Source organism: Monodon monoceros, unplaced genomic scaffold, assembly GCF_005190385.1.
Source record: "Monodon monoceros isolate NGI ecotype Baffin Bay Population unplaced genomic scaffold, NGI_Narwhal_1 Super_Scaffold_18, whole genome shotgun sequence".
NCBI lineage: Eukaryota > Metazoa > Chordata > Mammalia > Artiodactyla > Monodontidae > Monodon > Monodon monoceros.
This window is the reverse complement of record NW_021703774.1, coordinates 2,294,458-2,314,848: the sequence shown is the minus strand read 5'-3', so window position 1 is coordinate 2,314,848 and position 20,391 is coordinate 2,294,458. Positions and strand designations below refer to the sequence as shown.

Here is a 20,391-nt window from a genome sequence, read left to right as displayed (position 1 = left end):
GAAGTCCTTTTTCATTTCCCAGATTTTGATTGCTAATAACAACAGCAAAAAAAAAAAAAAAAAAAAAAAAGGCAAATCCCGTAGGCTGTATTTTCGCCGCATTCCAAAATAAGCGACTCTAGATCTGGCCGTATTGAGCCCTTCAGAAGTTTATCGCAGTTGCTCGGGGCCGGGGAGGGAACAATGCTAGGAAAAGTCACCGGTGCCCTTCCATCCTCGCCCCTGCCAGCGCGCAGGATGTGCGGGCCGGCGGGCCTGTGATCCCGGAACGCTTCCTGCCATCCCCTTGAACGAACTTGAAAGGGCCGGGGAGGCGTTGAGAGCAGAGTTCAGGGCTGGTGCACGCGGCTGTGCGGGAAAGGCGGCGCTGGGCCCGGGGCCTGAGGTCGCCCCGCTGCTTTGAGAAGACGGGGCGGCGGGAAGGCGTGCGTCCTGCTGGTGGGGTCGGATACCAGTCGCGGATCCTGGGGTCTCGCTCAGCCTCCAGGGAGGGCCGTGGACGTCCCCTGGGCCCAAGGCCCTAGAGTCCAACTTGTAGGTTGGCTGCCGAGGGGACCCGGTTGGCCCAAAGAGGCTTTCCCTCTGGCACCTGGGATTCCGCGAAGGGAGGTCGGGGGAAGCGGCGCCGGGGAGCTGCCTCCGAGACCCTCCGCCTTCAGCTGCCGCGAAGGAGTATCCTTTGGGCGTCCTTGGGGCCGGCGAGATTTTTGGGTCAAGGGGAAGTTTCTGCTTCTCCTTACCGCGCGCGTTTCTGGGTGACTCGGGAAAAGCAGCGGAGGGAGAAGCTGGAACAGGAAGCCGGGGAGGCAAGAATCAGGGTTTGGGGGGAGGTGGGAGGGAGATGCCATTGCAATATTTTCTTTGTAGAATTCGAGAGGGGCGTTCTCGACCCGACCTACTGCCCCAGAACAGAAAGCTGGCTTTCCCTGGTGCCTAGGCCTCCGGGAAGCCTCCGGCCGCTGGCTCAGCCCCGGGGTCGAAAGCGGGTGGGCAGCGCCCGGGCGAGGCTTCCTCCATCCAGGCCACGCGGCCTGCCGCCGGAGGGGAGCCCCGGCGGACAGGCACCCCAGGACCGGGCTCGCTTTGGTCTCGGCCGGGGACGCACCGCCGTCCGACCCGCGGGGCGGGGGGCCGGGGGGCAGAAAGGGGACCCGCTACCGGGTCCCGGGACAGTTCGGGGAACTTGTCCGCGTGCTTCTGAGGCCTTCGCTGTCCAAGGCCCAACCGCTCCCTCTACTTTCTCAAGACCGGGACTTATTTGCTCGGATGCACTCCGTGCTCCAAACGCTATCTTGGGTTAACAGCACCTGGGCGCCTCTGAAAGGTGCCCCGGTCTCGCACCGCACCGTCGGTCTCCCCACACGGCCTCTGCCTTTGAATTTTCCAAGAGGGTCCCACCCCCAGCCCCGGTCTTTTGGGTGTCGGATCCCCGAGGCGCGCACCGGGTCCCCTGGAAACGGTTGCCTCTCCGAGCCTCTCAGAGGCGAAGTTAAAGTTTACTTTGTTGGGGAAAGGGGGAGGGAGAAGAGAACACACTTGGTAAAGCACACCTTTTTCCGTCCCTAAAACGTGCCTCAAGACAATAGTCACGAGCTTTAGGAGGGATGGGGCTATTAACAGACTTCTGGAACTCTCAGCCTCGGCCAAACCCCCAGGTTCCCCGAACGCGAGCGCGGCCCTCTCAGGGCCCCGCCGGGAGGACTGCGCTCTGCTTCTCTTTATTTCTGTTTCTCGGAGCCCACGCGTCTGCCTCGGCTGGAACATCTCTTCCCGGGACAGCCCCCCCGCCCCCACCCGCCCAAACTCTGGCTAACTCACCTAGGTTTATGCCCCAGCCCAGGGCTCTGAGTCCCTGGGAGAGAGCCGGCCCCACTCTGCCGGTCGCGGCTCAGCCGAGAAGCGCTGCAAGGACCCTCACCCCGACGGCCCTTTCCGGAGGCCCCTAGAATCCGTAAAGAAAATAGAACTTTATTTTAAAGAGGAAAAAAAAAATCAGTAATCATTAGCAAGGAGGCCACTATGGTGATAGAGCGGCCGAGTACTTTGGGGGTGGGCTGGGGGCTATTTCTCCCTTTCCTATTTGGTAAACAAATCAGAGGAAGCTTCTGCCCGGCCCTCGGTTCCCCATCCACCCCCTCCCGCCCCGCCCCGCCCCCTGCAAATGCCACTGATTAACTTAAAGCAAACTTGACTGGGGCGTTTGTGCGCCTGTGTGTAGCCGAAAGTTGAGCAAGGGGCGAGAGGCGAATGCGCCCGGGGTTTCACCGGAGGTGCCGGGAGGCTGCGGGCGGCGGCCGGGCTGCGCGGACCTGCCCTCGCCATCCGTCCCCTGCGGCGCGCGCTGCGAGGCTCGATCGGCGAGGACCGAGTCTCCGGGAGGGACCGGATCAGGTATTATCTGGGGTCTCCTGGCCACTGCCTCCGCTATGCATTTTATCCATCTTGGAGCTGTGAAGACGCCTTCGCGGTGCTGCGTCGGAAGGAAGGCCGGTTACCCGATCCCTGCAGGGAGCCGCTCAGAGCCGCGGCCTGATTTCTGTTTAACAGGGCGAACTCGAGGTGTTTATATTTTGCGGTGATGATCGGAAACATGTGAAGTTCATTAAATGACTTCAGTACTTTGCGACGAAACAAAACCCTCGTGTGTATCTTTTCCCTTCCTTCTTTTCCTTTTTTTTTTTTTTTTTTGGTCCGGGCGTCCTGCCTTTTGCCTTTTTATTTTTACAGGAGATTTTTGAAAAGTGTGGAGGGGAAAGCCCTTATCACTACGTAACTGAATGTTTGGATTAATCTAACAGATCAGAACGCTGGGAGCAGCAGGCTGTGGTTAAAATGGGGCTGCTGAGAAGGTTTCTGGGGCATCCGTTCCCCCGCCAAGTGTTTGCATATTGGTGTTGCTTTCCCTAAACACCCTTATAGTTCGGTGGACTTTAAGCAAACTCATTCCAGTGGGAGGATAATGCCATGTGCTCCTTTCTCTCCCTTAGGCAAAGGTGACATTTTGGAACTTAACCTCAAGGAGGTTTAAAAGAAATTCGAAGTTGTTACTTTATGCAATTCGTGTTTCTATTCTTATCTGTTGCTTTGCAGAGTTAGGGGGACTCGTGTTCAACAGTGGTCAGCTTAAGAATTTTTAACGCAAGATATTAGAATTATTTTTAAATTAAAATAATGCAAAGCGCATGCCAAAAGATGTTTTACTTCCACTGTATGAAAATAGCTCTCTGCAGTACATCTGGGTAAAACATTTTTATTTTCTATTTTACCTGGTGATGTTTGCCCACCAGTCACCAAAATGGTTTTTATTGCAGGATTAAAACCTACCTAGTAAATTAATTGGATGTGTGCATGCATTTCTCTTGTTTCAGTGTCTCAGTTTAAAATGGTGAATTACTCCTATGATGAAGATCTTGAGGAACTCTGTCCCGTTTGTGGAGATAAAGTGTCTGGGTACCATTACGGGCTCCTCACCTGTGAAAGCTGCAAGGTTTGCCTTCTACGTTGCTATCTGAGAAATATAATGCTCAAACCCAAAATAAACCATTGGATTACTTCTTAAAGCTAAATATAGGCTGTCTTTTTTGGACCCAATTAAAAATGAGAGAGGGAATGAGCGAGTCTTAGTGAGATGATTCTTAGCAATATGTGTCCAATTTAATTCAAAAGGCAAAGAGATTTATACTGTTTAGAAAACTTTGCCAGTCTCATGGCTTTAAAATAGTTTATGGTAGGAAGGTGATAGAGCTGTAGAAAGACTTCTATTTCTAACGGTCCAAAGTATTGATTTTGCTTGACTTATATATATTTAAAGCATTGTTGTTCTTGAGAGCGAACGTGACAAAGTATTTCCCCAATACATTTTAACTTCAGAGTGTTCTGTACTACACATCCAAACATTTTTTACCCACAGACAGATAAAAGTCTAAATTCCCAACTGCATGATTTCATCCTGATTTATTCCAAAAATTACCTTTAAGACTTTTTTGAAGTCTATATCATAAAGAATTAGAAACCAGATCTTAAGCTTATAATAAGAGTAGTTTTCATAAATATATTATATGACCTATTTAAATGCAAGAAATTTTAATACGTAAGATGTACTGTATTATTACTAACAATGTCAACTATACGTTAAGGATTTATCTCAGACCTTTTTTATATATTCCCAGTAAATTCGATACCCCCTATTTTTCAGCATTTTTCAAAGTAGAAAACTCAGTACAATTATTTAAACCACTGCCAAGAAAATCCCTTCTTTCCTTATAACAAAGTAAGATGGTTTCACTTTGTGGCTAGTAGGACAAACAGAATGTACCATCCAAGCTGTTATTATGTTACAAAGCTACAGATTTTATTTTTGATTAATTCTTGTGGGTGAAATATAAGGAAGGCATACACCCTGCTAAAATTCAGCTCTTTGCTATATATGCTTTTTTCCCTCATGAGTTTCACCTTTTTCTTTACACAGTTCCCCAACTTGAATGTATTCCAATGGAATTATGAACATTTTCCCATTTTATTCTTTAAATCCTTCTGCTTTTAACTATCTAGTGCTGACATTTGTAAAAAATCTTAGGTGTTTTGCTATTCCAGTTTTCCATTGCTATTATGCAGTAGTTTGCCACTGAAATTGTATCAGGCTACTTAAAAACAATGCCGCTCTCTTCTATAAGTGCCTTATCTGGAATATGAGGGTTAATAGGAAAACAGATTTTCTTCAAAAAATTACTGGTTAATATGTATGTATTTTTCCCTGAATGTTGAGATACGATGGTGTGTAGCCAAAGGTCCCCAAGATTTGATGCGATTCTTGAAATACAACTTAGATGCCAGAAAAATCTCTACCATAGCCTGGTTTGGGAGGGTTGATCTTGTTAAAATGTAAAACAAACCACAGAACCACATAAGGGCTCAAACGGTGCAATGAAAAGATTTACTGGTGATTTCCTTAAAATGAAACAATGGAAGAGACGGGTGTTAGCTTGATAATATGCCTCACTATTTTCTCTTATAGGGCTTTTTTAAGCGAACAGTCCAAAATAATAAAAGGTACACGTGTATAGAAAACCAGAACTGCCAAATTGACAAGACACAGAGAAAGCGCTGTCCTTACTGTCGATTTCAAAAATGTCTAAGTGTTGGAATGAAGCTAGAAGGTAAGTTTTTTCTAAAGACCACTGCCTGTTAAAACTCTCCAAGGACATAGGATTTAAAACAACATTGTACTTATAACATGGTAACAGTATTTTCCTAGTCTTTTAACACTATTGACAATAAGATCTTTTGATGTTTTGTCAGCGGAATGGTCCGAGTCTCATTTAAATGCTGGTGAAATTTACTAGGAAAAAAATTCCAATACCAGAGTGTCGCCTTCTCACCTCTTTTCTTAGTTTGAGGAGCAGATGCATTTCATAGGTTAGATGAAAGGTCAGGTTAGATGAAAGCAAGACTAACATGATTCAGCTGAGAACAGGTAAAAATAATTTGCCAAAATATTTTTTAAAATCCTTTAAGTTTTCAAATCAGGATGCCCCAGTAAAAAAGTTTGATTTTAATCTTTTTAAATAGGTACGCTTGTCATAATTGTTACTATTAGTTTCATGATTCTTGAACAAGAGTTAAAGCCTTTAATTATAAAAAGATTTTCTCATGTAGAGTATCATTTTTGATTGTGTGGGAAAGCACGTTTCTTTTTTTTTTTTAAGATGATGACTGAGTCTGCAAAATAAAAAAAATTTTTTTGAGAAGCAGGAAACATGAAAAATAATGAACCATTACATCGGTAGCATTGGTTTGACAAAAACAAGAGAATGGTTCCTCAAAAGCCACATTAAACTTTATGTTGAAAAAGTAGAACCTGCACTTACGATGTACAGGTTGGCAGGAAGTAATGTTTAATATATGACTTCTGTAAATAATTTGTAGTTCATGAACTATTACGGTGTGTTGCTGTTTTGCAGCCTCTGACCTACTGACTTCCCAGAGATTAAATATATTGTAAATAAAGTAATAAGAAGTGATACAGATCCCTGAGATGTGCCAGATACAGGAGTGCATTTTATTTGATCAATGAGGCACAGGCTAGTCGTGTTTGGGGCTTTTCTGTTGTGTGGCACTCAGACTTGATGGCAATACTCAAAAATTTTCAGATAAGTCTGCTGTATTGCTAATAGCAATAGAAGTAGCCACTTGGGTTATCAGGAGGACTGTTGAGTCAGTGTTGCTTTTAAGAGGAGGCTGAGAAAAAGAAGTAACTGATTCTTGTGAATTTCTTCATTACCAAGCCCTGTATTATTTTCCAAACAGCAAAACAATGTGGTAGATGCTTACTATAGTATGAGACTCAGAAGATAAAATGTTAAACATTAAATGTTGTGATTGCATATGGTGTCATTTGATTCCTTTTTTTTAACAAAGGGAAAAGGTTATATTTCTTTACCTTAAAAAGTGTGTTTTCTTAACAGTAAGTCACTTGCAATGCATGCTCATGCTTTGTTCACAGTGATATGAAACAATTAAACATTCAATAAATTATCATCCAGTTGAAAAACTCTTTATTGTGCAGTGTTCTGGATACCTAGCATTCACAATAAATTTTTAATGCTACACTGATCCTAAGATAAAAAGCTCAAAAACTTAACCTCCAGCAATTTCAATATGTCACAAGCTGTCAGAGGTTGCTGGGTCCTATCTAATTGCCACTGGCCACCATGAGCTAGGAGAGTCCCACTAAGTAAATTACTAGACGTGGCCCCAGACGCCACATAGCATCGTGACGGTGGACCGTTTTGACAGCTTCTGAAATGAATTTGCTTTAATTATGTCCAATTCTGCTTAAATGGAAAACAATAACCGGTGGCTACCTGATGTGTGCCCGTCAAGTCCAGGTGAGGATGATTTTCCAAGAAGAGCATGTACCTAACACTTTTGCAGCAAATTAACCAAAAGACTTTGAGAGAGGAAGATGTTCTAAGGAAAAGTAGTCACAATTTAATCCAGAAATGGCTCCTTTGATTTTTTTTTTTTTTCCCCTTTTAGCAGTTTGGGTTTCCATAAAGAGAATCACAGCGTCACTGGCATGATAGGACCTGAGCCTCTTCTTTGGCAACATGAAGCATCTCCTGTGTGTAGCAAAAATTAGGAAATCTCTGCAGTCACCAAAGGGTTAATATGTCCCTACATATCTGAAATTTTTTTTTTTTTTTTTTTTGCGGTACAGGCCTCTCACTGTTGTGGCCTCTCCCGTTGCGGAGCACAGGCTCCGGACGCGCAGGCTCAGTGGCCATGGCTCACGGGCCCAGCCGCTCCGTGGCATGTGGGATCTTCTCGGACCGGGGCATGAACCCGTGTCCCCTGCATCGGCAGGCGGATTCTCAACCACTGCGCCACCGGGGAAGCCCCCCGAAATATTTTTTTGATGACAAACACACTTGGAGGAAAGAATTCATAAATAAAGAGGACATGGCTTTTTTTTGGAATCTTGGTGGGCTATTGTAGTGAAAACAACCACACACAGACCACTTCCGGTCCATTTTCAGCCTTTCTAACTATCTGGAGATCTGGAGAATGCTAATAATTTACATCTTATTTTTACCCTTACTTTCTTTTTTCTTCCCCCACCCCAACAGCGGTAAGGGCGGACCGAATGCGTGGAGGGAGGAATAAGTTTGGGCCCATGTACAAGAGGGACAGGGCCCTGAAGCAGCAGAAAAAAGCCCTCATCCGAGCCAATGGACTTAAGCTAGAAGCCATGTCTCAGGTGATCCAAGCCATGCCCTCCGAGCTGAGCATCTCCTCTGCAATTCAGAACATCCATTCTGTCTCCAAAGGCCTACCTCTGAACCATGCTGCCTTGCCTCCTACAGACTACGACCGCAGTCCCTTTGTAACGTCCCCCATCAGCATGACAATGCCACCTCCTGGCAGCCTGCAAGGGTACCAGACCTACAGCCACTTTCCCAGCCGGGCCATCAAGTCTGAGTACCCAGACCCCTACACCAGCTCCCCGGAGTCCATCATGGGCTACTCCTACATGGACAGTTACCAGACCAGCTCCCCCGCCAGCATGCCCCACCTGATCCTGGAACTGCTGAAGTGTGAGCCCGATGAGCCCCAGGTCCAGGCCAAGATCATGGCCTATTTGCAGCAGGAGCAGGCGAACCGCAGCAAACACGAGAGGCTGAGTACGTTCGGGCTCATGTGCAAGATGGCAGATCAGACCCTCTTCTCCATCGTGGAGTGGGCCCGGAGTAGCGTCTTCTTCCGGGAGCTCAAGGTACGTGCCAGCCCACGGAGCTTAGAGCGCCCCTTCTGGGAGACCCGGGTCTGTCCCTGCTTAATAGGGTCTTGGTGCGGAAAACACGTTCTCCTTACTTTTCTTCTCTGTAAGATGATGTTTTCGACCTTGACCTCAGAAGTATTTGCAACTTAACTTTATGGGGCTTTTCTTCTCTGTAGCTCTTCATCTGGGGGCATGGCATTTCATGTCAAATAGGGGAAAGTTGGTTGGGTTTTTTTTTCTGAGTAGGAGAATGTCTCTACTTACTCCCTTTAACCTCACATGGTTTATGGCTAAAAAACTGAAGCCAGTGTGAAACAGAACCTAGTAAACTTTTAAAAAATGACCAAGTAAAGAGCTCTGTTATAATGGTGCCAAGTTAGAAGGAAAAAAGGCCAACATTTAGTTGTGTTTAGACGCTAAAGAATGCAAGTGGTACCACTGGTCAGTAGTTAGCAAGTAGGTATTTACTACCTGTTTACCTTGACATTAGGTGGGTAGAGCCTTTGTTTTCGGAGCAGATTCCAATAGGATGTTTACTGCTGTTGGCTGGGGAATGGGCCCATGGCAAGTGCTAGCCTGCTTGGCTGGGCTTTGCTACTCATAATCAATGTCTGTCGTTGATTTTAATGGATTGGTACATTGTAAACACAGCCCTTGTTTGTCTAAGGATCTCTGTTTAACTACATAATTATTTTATTTCCTGAAACTGAAGACCGAATTAATATGGGAAAGTTATAGGGAAGTTTGGGATCTGAGAGTAGCTACCAAACTGTATTTGGTGGTCAGTGATTTCGTTCTCTGTGTTGAAAACAAAACTGAATCCTGGGTTTGATTTCTAGTCTGTCTGTCACAAAATCAATTTCTTCCTCTTCCTGTGGCTGCTTCAGACACCTAGGACTTTGGGAGGAGATTTAAAAATCTCTTGAGAGAAGGACAGTACGAAGCAGACTTTTAATTTAAAGGTTTCTGTTTAAAGTTGTGTGTGCGCAGATGGGCTGGGGAATGTGGAAGCCACGTGCAAACGGAAAACGGCGCTTTCCATGGCCGTCTTCACCTGGCACTGCAACAAAAAAAATTAATCTGAATGGATCCGAGTAAGTTACTAGGCTACCCCCAGCCTGCTGTTAGGATGCTGACCAGTCCAGCCCTACCCTCTAGGCCTCTATCCCGCGCGTACAGACGGCTGATGGTGGGGATCACTCGGGGTGGGGTGGGGGGGCAAGCAAAATGCACTGTCAGGCCAAACCCTCTGAGTGTGGAACCACCCTGGGATAGTCAGGGCGTTGTTTATCATTAAAAACAAAACCAAACCAAAGCTTCCCGGTGCTCTTAGGTTCACGACTTTGTCCCTTAAGAGAACAGGTAAGAAATTGGAAAATGCAAATGCAAATGATAATTTTACATACAGCCGAAATGTTAGGAAATGTACAAGTGAGGAAAGCACAGCCTTCCAAGTCAGAGGAAACCAGTTTGCGTTAGATCTTTGCTACTTAGTAACTGTCTTTGTGGGCAGGTCCTCAATCCCTGAGCCTTAGTTTTCTTGTAGGTAAAGTTGTAGGTGTGGTGTTTGGGGGGTGATGGAGGGTATGATGGGAATAGCAATACGTGTATTGAGGTTTTTAGAGTAATAAATGAGACTATATGGGCAAAGCCTCTAGTCCTGGGAACCCGGCCTATATTATATACTCAATAAATCGGTTCTATTTTAAAATTGCTCTTATTGTTTTATGACAAGTGTGTGGAGGCTTTACGTATTACTCTTGTATTCAGGAAAAAAACATGCACTTGTACTCTGATTAGTTTGACATTGGAAAACAATATTACCACATGTGTGGCAGAAAGTAAAATTGTATAATAGTCATTAACTGCTACCAATTGAGGACCTCAAATTTGTCGGGCGGTTAGTTGGCATAAGATGGATACAAAGGGGAATAAGACAAAATATTTGCTCTCAGAGATTTTATGATAAAAGACAATTTCATAAATATCTATTCAAAAAAAAAAGACTGTTGAAGTTTGTTTCACAAAAGCATGGGGAAAGAAATCATGTGTGTTAATTACATGTGAAAAAAGAAAGGAAGGTTATCAAGTGAATATAGAGCCCCCCAGGTAGGACTTTAAGAGTGCTAGGAAAAAACTCTCTCCAAATTTCTCTTTTCTTTTGCCTGTAATTAAATTGTATGAGATTCCTTTCTAGGGCACGAGAGTTCATATTTGGCTAAAATGTAAACACTTTTGAGAACGGGATATATTAAAGCAATATCAGTCATTTATACTGTTGTTTAAGGCATTTATCAGTCTTTCATGAGAATATGCTTTAAAGAGGGAACAGAATAAACCCTGGGGGTGACACCTGTAAGGGGTGGGAGGTGCCCCCAGGAGAAAAAGACAAACTGGACCCACTTCACCATTTGCCTTGGGCTTACATTGATTCTGTTTAAGTATTTTCCAGAGAAAGAGAAGTAGAATTTCAGAATAACTTAGGGGTCATTTAAATATGGAGCTGTGAGGTGACCATTCCTTTTCCTTTGTTTATAAATTTACTTTGTGGAAACCAGTCCAAGGCGTTTGAAGCCAGCATGGAGACGTGCGTGGCCGTGTATTTCTCCAGGGCACAGGGTTTCAAACTACTGAACTAAGACCTGCAGTAAGAAATATATTCTACCCTGAAACCTGGTGTACCAAACACATCACACACACACACACACACACACACACACACACACAAAACGCACACACGCGTACAACTGAGCCAGAGTTCCACTAGACAGTACATGATTTTGTCCATGCTATGCACTCTGATATATTCTATTCTGTTCTGCTTTAGTCTAATTTATTTCATGCTTTTTAAAAATTTCTGGTCATGACCCACTAAATTGATTTCACGACCCACTAATGAGGCATGACCAGCAGTCCAAGAAACGCTGCTCCTGGAAAGGTGTCATGGACCTTCTGCTGGGTGTTGTCTACCTGCCACCACTATGAATGACTCCTGGACAAGACCTCTCCCTCCCGGCCTGGCCTCCAAGACATCCCCGAAACCTGCAGCCCGGCCCCTGCCTACCTTCCTGCAAAACTTGTGATTTTTTTTTTTTAAACTTGTGATTTTAAAATATCGTTTGGGAAGATGAATGCTCCCCTTCACACATTTGTCTTTTTCTTGTTAACTTCACTGCAAATTACCCATCAAGCAATACACTTATAGGGCAGATCAGATTGCTTATACCTCTACAACCCCAAGATGAAAAGGTACATATTTGCTCCCAGAGAGTAATAGGATAATAAGGCAATTTTGCAAATGACCCCTTGCACACTCTCCCAGGACAAGTTAGACTCTCTCCGTGGATAAGAAGAGGGAATACAGATTCCATTTGTTTACTATTTAAGGGATCAGAAGGGCCAGAGGAAATTTGGTGGGTTGTTTTGTTTTTCTACTTAGTTACAAGGTGCAAAAAGAGATATTCTGGTTCCCATTCAAAATATTGGAACGGGAAAGAGGAAAGTATAACTCCCAAACACGTATCTTGAGACATAGCACATGAACAGCAAAAAAAGAAAAAAAAAAAAAAAAAGGCAATATACTCATAGAAAGCGTGCAATTTCAGAGCTGGATGACAAGCAGGGAAACAGAGATAGAGGATACATGTAAGTGAGCGGTTTCGTTTTTCTCTATACCTGTAAGGAAGGAACAATCCTGGTCTCTATCCATAATCATGGCATGGAAAATCTGAAATTAACACCCTGAAACTAGTAGGTTTCCAAACAGCACTTGTGCATCCAATGATACTCCTTGCCTAGAAACCACAGATTTTCCAGATCTGGAAGAGACGGTGGGGGTCGTTTGATTCTACCCCCTCCATTTACGTACGAAGAAGCTGAGGCAGGGGGCCTGTGGCTTGTACCAGATTGTACAGCTACCGAAGGGCAGAACTGGGACTGGTAGATTGAGCTTCCAAGAAGCTGTGCTTCTCCTCAGCCCTGCCCCCAACCCCCCAATGCACACACACAAAGAAGCCGTGTAACCTTTGACTCCAGAAATACACGCCTTTGCCAGTGAAGCTAAAGCAAATCTCCACGTTATCAGAAGTCCATCACTACCACCCAATTACTAAATCACTAAATAATCGGGAAGATAGATTTTCTCTGAGCCCAGACGACCCCCTGGGAGTGAGTGAGTCACTTTAGAAAGCTACTATAATTCTCGCAGGCCACTGGGGCATCACTCAGTGAAGTGCATCTACCAGCCGGCACTTCTGAGCCCTGGAGGAGTGTCCAAAGCTCTCCAAGTGCCTTTCCCTCTGCTCACAGCCCTTCTTGGGGAGAATCAGGTGCGGCAACCACGTGCAGTTCTGCTCAGCAGGAAAATGGCTAAAGGAAGTTATGTCCCGGGTCCTGCTTGATGCTGGGTGTAACAGCAAGGGCTCCTTCTTATGTATGTTTGCAAAAATAGGAAGGAAGAGAATTTAGGATTGTAACCAGTTGATAGATGGGCCACGAATTACTGAAGTATGACGATATTTTGGGGGTAGTATCGTACATTCGCTATACCTTCAAATCCTTTTTTCTTTTTTTTGGCTGCGTTGGGTCTTCATTGCTGCACGCGGGCTTTCTCTAGTTGAGGTGAGCGGGGGCCGCTCTTCGTTGCGGAGCGCGGGCTTCTCGTTGCGACGGCTTCTCTTGTTGCAGAGCACGGGCTCTAGGTGCGCAGTCTTCAGTAGTTGTGGCTCGCGGGCTCAGTAGTTGTGGCTCACGGGCTCTAGAGCGCAGGCTCAGTAGGTGTGGCTCACGGGCTTAGTTGCTCCGCGGCATGTGGGATCTTCCTGGACCAGGGATCGAACCCGTGTCCCCTGTATTGGCAGGCGGATTCTTAACCACTGCGTCACCAGGGAAGTCCCTCCCTTCAAATCTTTAAACCCCATCTGTCTTACAGTGGCCTATACTCTTGACTTTTTCTTGTGTTTTTGGAAATTAAGAGCGAATTCCAGAGTCCCCCCTTCCCCCCGCCCCCGCCCCGCCATATCATAGAAAGCACTGTCTTTGTGAGTCAAGAAGATTGTGCTTTTTTCTTTCCGTTATTTTTCTCTCATCTGTGTCTTGAGTATCTCATAAACACAAGAGCAGTGAGAAAATAATTCCCACTTTGTTGAACAACTAATGAATCTGGAGGATCTATTTGATCTTCTAATGAGACCAGATGTCTTCAGAGGATTCTGGGAATGGGTATAGAAGAACTTCCCCTCCGTGAATGATTCTGATACATGGAGGAATAAAAAAAAAAATTCTAAATTAATCCTGAGTGAAACACATAACTAGTGTTCCTGTGGAAAATAGGGCTCAGAGGCTTAGGGAGTTTGTGCCAAAGGAATTCAGCCGAGCCGAAGCCAGTTTTCTCAAAAGTGAGGAGACTGGGGGTGGGAGCAAGCCTTTTCTCTCTGCTCTGGTGCAGAAGCTTTTTCAGCAGAGTTTTATTTATTTATTTTTAACACCCTAGATCACTTTTCCCAAGCCTTAGTTCACTTCTCCCAACCAATGTAGGTCTGCGGTTTGAGATTTCGCTGGATTTGCCCCAATTTTTTTTTTTTTTTATTGGAGTACAGTTGCTTTACAATGTTGTGTTAGTTTCTGCTGTGCAACGAAGTGAATCAGCTCTATGTAAACCTATATCCCTTCCCTCTTGGACCTCGCCCCCTCCCCCCCGTCCCACCCATGTAGGTCATCACAGAGCACCGAGCTGAGCTCCTTGAGCTATACAGCAGGTTCCCGCTAGCTATCTATTTTACACATGGTAGTGTATTTATGTCAATCCTAATCTCCCAATTCGTCCCACCCTCCCCTTCCCCCCCGCCCCGTGTCCACATGTCCCTTCTCTACGTCTGCATCTCTATTCCTGCCCTGCAAATAGGTTCATCTGTACCATTTTTCTAGATTCCACATATATGTGTTAATATACAATATTTCTTTTTCTCTTTCTGACTTACTTCACTCTGATGACAGACTCTAGGTCCATCCACATCCCTACAAATGACCCAATTTCATTCCTTTTTATGGATTTGCCCCAATTTTAAGCCATGTTTAATGGACTTGCTTAACCCTTCTTTTCTGTGTGTGTGTGTGTGTGTGTGTGTGTGTGTGTGTGTTGGGGGCAGTGCGTGCATCACGTTTTCCCACATTCACCTGACGTCCTGCTCCCCTTTGATTCCCCCTGAGCTTTGGGGTTCAGGGTCACATACCCAGAATTATAGTTTGTCACTTTACTTACCTGTGTTTTCGTTTCTTTGGATGCAAAGTAGTTCCTCCTGGAAGCAAATGGTGAGCATTGAAGTGATTTCCCATCAAGAGGGGAGAAGTGTTTCTATCTGAAGGCAAATTAAAATATCTATGACCATTCAACCTACTCATCAAAAAGATCAGAAGAAAAGAAACCGACCCTTCGTAGGTTTACAAGGAAATGAGAAAACTGGCTTTTCTTCCACTGGGGCTGGGAAGTTTTCTTCTGCCGTTGAGTTTGGAGGGAACATTGGAATCTGCATGTCTGATTCCATGACTCGGGGCTCTTCAGGCATCAGACATCTGCTTCTGTGATGCCCTCCAGGCAGACCTGGCACAGAAGCCTCTGGGCTGGTTGATGGTGCTGAGAGTATATGATTCTAGCCTTCCTTGCTTGTCCAGGCATGGGCCTTACTGCACCCATGTCGGTTACTGATTGAGAAATCCATTCTTAAGACTTTAAAGTCTTCTTGGTCACTGTCCCATCAACACCTGTTTGTGCTATAGGTGTTGTTCTTTGGTGGAAATGGCCCCCTGACTGCAGAGATGTGGCTTCTCCACCTTCTGTGTTCCTTTTTAAAGTATTACATTTGCTTTATTTAGAGAGGATGCATCTGCAAACTGCAGACTCGGTTTAGACTCTTAACTTCTCGAAGCTTGGTTTCAGCGTAGCCAGGCCCTAGTCGTTTCCTCCCTGGGAGGCCAGGAGATTTGGTCGAAGCAATGACGATGGCTTCATACCGGGTTTGCTTGTTCACACGCCCGATATGCTTCCTGTTCCTTTTGATCTTTGACTGTGTTGGGTCTTCGTTGCCGCGCGCGGGCTTTCTCTAGTTGCGGCAAGCGGGGGCTACTCTTCGTTGCGGTGCACGGGCTTCTCATTGCGGTGGCTTCTCTTGTTGCAGAGCATGGGCTCTAGGTGTGCAGGCTTCAGTAGTTGTGGCACGCGGGCTCAGTAGTTGTGGCTCGCAGGCTCTAGAGCGCAGGCTCAGTAGCTGTAGCGCACGGGCTTAGTTGCTCTGCAGCATGTGGGATCTTCCCAGACCAGGGCTTGAACCTGTGTCCCCTGCATTGGCAGGTGGATTCTTAACCACTGTGCCACCAGGGAAGCCCCCTGTTAATCTATCTGTTATCTACCAGCATCGTGGAGAGCATGGGAATAGCCAGCCATACCCAAGGAACCCGTGTTTAACTGGCTGGGCCATTGTCAGGCATCTGAAATGAACAATGAGGGTAGGAAGAAAATGGGCATCTTCCTTGCTCTGCTCAAGGTCAGGTGGTAAAGGGAAGAGAGGTCCCTTTTATTGGGTGCTCACTCTTTGCCTGCTCTAGGACTGGGTGCCTCAGGCCCTTTTCTGGTCCGCTCCTTAGGGCAGCTCCGGGAAATGAGGACAGGACAAGGTCTCCTTTGGTCTTAGAGAGGGAGAGGGAAAGCCCTGGACCACTGCTGTCACATAACGTGGTCCTTCCAGAGGACACGTCCATCCCTCCCTTATGGGCCCGAAGAGACACGGAGTTAATTGATTAATAAAAGTTTGTTAACTAGGTTTTTATTTTTTAATTTTTTAAAATTTATTTTATTCAAGTATAGTTGATTTACAATGTGTTAATTTCTGCTGTACAGCAAAGTGACTCAGTTATATATATTCACTTTCATATTCTTTTCCATTATGGTTTATCACAGGATATTGACTATAGTTCCCTGTGCTATACAGTAGGACCTTGTTGTTTATCCATTCTATATATAATAGTTTACATCTGCTGATCCCAAACTCCAAATCCACCCTTCCCCCAAACCCCCTCCCCCTTGGCAACCACAAGTCTGTTCTCTATGTCTGTGAGTCTGTTTCTGTTTCATAGATAAGTTCATTTGTGTCATTTTTTAGATTCCACAGATAAGTGATGTCATATGGCATTTGTCTTTCTCTGTCTGATTTACTCCACTTAGTATGATAACCTCTAGGTCCATCCATGTTGCTGCAAAGGTATTATTCCATTCTTTTTTATGGCTGAGTAGTATTCCACCATATATATATACACGTGTGTGTGTGTGTGTGTGTGTATATTACACACATACACATACATACACACCACGTCTTCTTTATCCATCCATCTGTCGGTGGACATTTAGGTTGTTTCCATGTCTCGGCTATTGTAAACAGTGCTGCTATGAACACTGGGGTGCGTACATCCTTTTGAATTAGAGTTTTGTTTGAATATATGCCCGGGAGTGGGATTGTAGGAAACTCTGTTTTTAGTTCTTTAAGGAACCTCCATACCGTTCTCCATAGTGACTGTATCCATTTACATTCCCACCAACAGTGCAGGTGGGCTCCCTTTTCTCCACACCCTCTCCAACATTTATCATTGTAGGCTTTTTAGTGATGGCCATTCTGACCGGTGTTAGGTGTTACCTCACTGTACTTTTGCTAACTTGGTGTTTTTGTTTTTTTTTTTCTTTAAATTAAGGTTTTCCAGTTTATTATTAGCTCACCCATTAATCTTACGGTCAATCTCTATTCTGCACAGAAAATCATTTAAAATTACATATTAGAATAAATGCTTCTAAAGACCTAATTTTTTTTTACATCTTTATTGGAGTATAATTGCTTTACAATGGTGTGTTAGTCTCCGCTCTATAACAAAGTGAATCAGTTATACATATACATTCGTTCCCGTATCTCTTCCCTCTTGCGTCTCCCTCCCTCCCACCCTCCCTCCCACCCCTCTAGGTGGTCACAAAGCACCGAGCTGATCTCCCTGTGCTATGCAGCTGCTTCCCACTAGCTATCTACCTTACGTTTGGTAGTGTATATATGTCCATGCCATTCTCTCACTTTGTCCCAGTTTACCCTTCCCCCTCCGCATATCCTCAAGTCCATTCTCTAGTAGGTCTGTGTCTTTATTCCTGTCTTACCCCTAGGTTCTTCATGACATTTTTTTTTTCTTAAATTCCATATATATGTGTTAGCATACGGTATTTGCCACCTCCTAGAGAAATGGAAATAAAAACAAAAATAAACAAATGGGACCTAATGAAACTTCAAAACTTTTGCACAGCAAAGGAAACCTTAAGCAAGACCAAAAGACAACCCTCAGAATGGGAGAAAATATTTGCAAATGAAGCAACTGACAAAGGATTAATCTCAAATTTATAAGCCCCTCATGCAGCTCAATTAAAAAAAAAAGCTAACTTGGTTTTTAAACAACCAAGTTTTTTAGTCAAATAATCTGTTAGTACCAGCAAAATTAACCGAGGCACTTGAATCTGTTGGGGGATGGGTGGGGATCTGGAATGAGAAAGATGGAGAAAGAGACAAAGACGTGGGGAAAAAACACCTCAGCAGGTAACCTGCCCCGGAGATTGGAGCTCCATTAATAGGCGAGGGTTTAGGGAAGACTCAAGGTTAACAGAAAATACTTCCATTTTTCCTCAACTGCAGAGTTTGGATAATAGGTGAGAATAATACCCGCCATTTATTGAGTTTTTACTGTGAGTCAGACCGTTGTTAAGTGCTTTACCAGTACTGTATCTCACTTAATACTAATTAACCCCTGGGCAAAGAGCATGTTTGCTCCCAGTGTACAGAATAGGCTACCAAGACCTAAAGATTTTCACCGATTTGCCCCAAGTCCCATGGCTAATAAGTGGTAACAATGTCATCGAAACAAAAAATGTATATGGCGGTCTTTTGTAAACTATGCCCATCTCAATACCGCTTTACAATAGGTCTTAAATGACCTCTATGACTCTTAAACTACAGAGAGTAGTTTCTTAAATTGGCCCAAGAACATGTAAATTCTTTCTTTCTTTTTTTAATTGGAGGGCGACCTTGTAGGGCTGGAATCCGGAACCGTTTGCATGGGAGAAGATGAGTTTGCCATTGGTGGCAGACTCTGGAGCTTCTAAACCTTCATCCGTAAAAGGGGCTGTAACTGGGGGGACTGCAGAACCAGGCCATCGGGTGCAGCAGGGGTGTGGTCTTCTCGACTTGGGGACACTGGGCAGGCTGTCCCCGCCGCCCCATCGCCAGTGCCCAGCACCGCTTCCTACCGCGTGATCAGTAGAGGCAGGTGCATCAGTCTGTCTGCCTAGAAGCAGGTATACACTTGTTTGCTGAGAACAACGAGGGTCCCTGCTCACTCCAAGACCTGCGTCTGCCCAGCAGAGCACACGAACTGCTCACAGATCTTACAGAAAGTCCGAGACATTCATTCCTCAGTGTGGGGGAGGGAGAGCTCCCTGAGTCCCTGAGCCCCAGGACCCTGTCTGCCCACGGTGTCTGCTGTTATACAGAGTCAGGTTATGGGTGACAAAGCCGAAAACATGACTCGTGTGTGACACTCCTTAACACAATTTGAAGGACTTTGCCCTCTGAACCTGTGAGGTAAAACAGGTCTTCCTATTTTCCAGGGTAAGTGAAGGATGACTGTACTCCTACTTATTCTTCGACAGCTTGGGAAGTCGATCATACAAGTCTTTGAGGGCTCCACATCCATTTGCAGAACGGCTGCATGGAAATTGGGCATTTGTGCTATTGTTCACGTTAAAGACATTAATGTCTAACCCAAGAATACCACCCACACTCGAGAACAGAGACGTACACGGCATCACCTCTGCTAGCAGCTGGGTCTTTCTTAAATGTCTGATGCTTAAAACCTAATTCTCTCTGCACTTCTGCCTTTTCCGTGCACCAGGCGAAGCTCAGGCCGCCTGTTCATGGGTCCCCAGCCAGCTTCTCTGGAGACACTCGGACCTTCTGTATCATTTTCCTGATTTTCTCCACTTTCCTTCACCTCCATCTCTCCTTTTCAATCTGCCCAGATTCCCTTTCTCTTTTCTCACTCACATGGCTTCTCCTTCTTCCCTCGGGATGCCTCAGCTTCCTAGAGGCACCTGCAAGGCATTGCTTTGTACAGCATCGTGGTCCCTGGGACCCCTGTCCTCGGCTGCATCTGCGTTTTCCCTGCAGGTGGAATGTGGTGGACCAGGAGAGCACCCAAGCCCCGTAGGTCTGAGGATGGGAAACAGTTGAGTACATAGACCCTAGGAGTGGGCTGCATTCAGGGACGTTCCACGTAGATGGAACGTCTATGTGGCCCTGTCTCTGGGTGAGGGGACCCCATGCAGCGGGGTCTTCTGTTGGGGGTACCCTGTAACGCCCGTGCAAAGACAGCTTCGAAATTCTCCTTGTTTCTCAGCAACGGTGCGTGGCAAGGCCCTGCTACCTATGTACGTTGTGTAGCGACATCACACAGTCCCACAAAGGGCTGCCAAGGTGTCCCTCCCTTTGAACTTCCTCCCTGGAAATCATTTTCAAATGCCATGTTTCCGACCTCCCAGGACCAAGTGTGTGAGTTCTTCACATACAGCGTCCTCTGAAGGAACAGCCAAACACTTGGAGGAGAAATTGCACAGATCTGAAGTGCGCAGGACCTCTGGGCTGTGCTGCTGTTCATTTCTCTCCAGAAACTAAAAGAACACCACGTTAGCTCGAATATTTAGAAGTGTCACCAGGATTACACAACATTTGGGATTAACTTTACAACCAACCTTGATCCAACTTCTGATTCTGTAAGAATGCTTTTTCTTTACATGACAAGTGGACTAGTTGGCCAATAGGTCTAAAGTCTGTCTTTTATTGCACAATAAGAGCGCTGCAAAGGCAGAAGGTAACCCCAGATGGGTGCCTCTTGTCTTTCATTTGGGGAGCGCGGAGATAGCCGGCCTTTCATCCAGTGGCTCACAGAGTTGAGTTTTGAAGTCTACGGCGGGACCACCTCCAGTGAATTGACTATCGCATTTCTAAATACCCTGTTTACAGAATACTTTACCTGTGAGA

At 45.4% G+C, this 20,391-nt stretch overlaps 1 protein-coding gene across 1 annotated transcript in view; it reads left to right on the top strand.

The window, feature by feature from the left end:
- Positions 1-20,391, top strand: part of NR5A2 (nuclear receptor subfamily 5 group A member 2) — a 128,217-nt gene that overhangs the window by 11,879 nt on the left and 95,947 nt on the right. Inside the window, 3 exon segments of the mRNA XM_029228952.1 lie at positions 3,369-3,487; positions 5,015-5,156; positions 7,629-8,275. Coding sequence (XP_029084785.1) covers positions 3,369-3,487; positions 5,015-5,156; positions 7,629-8,275 — 908 coding nt within the window.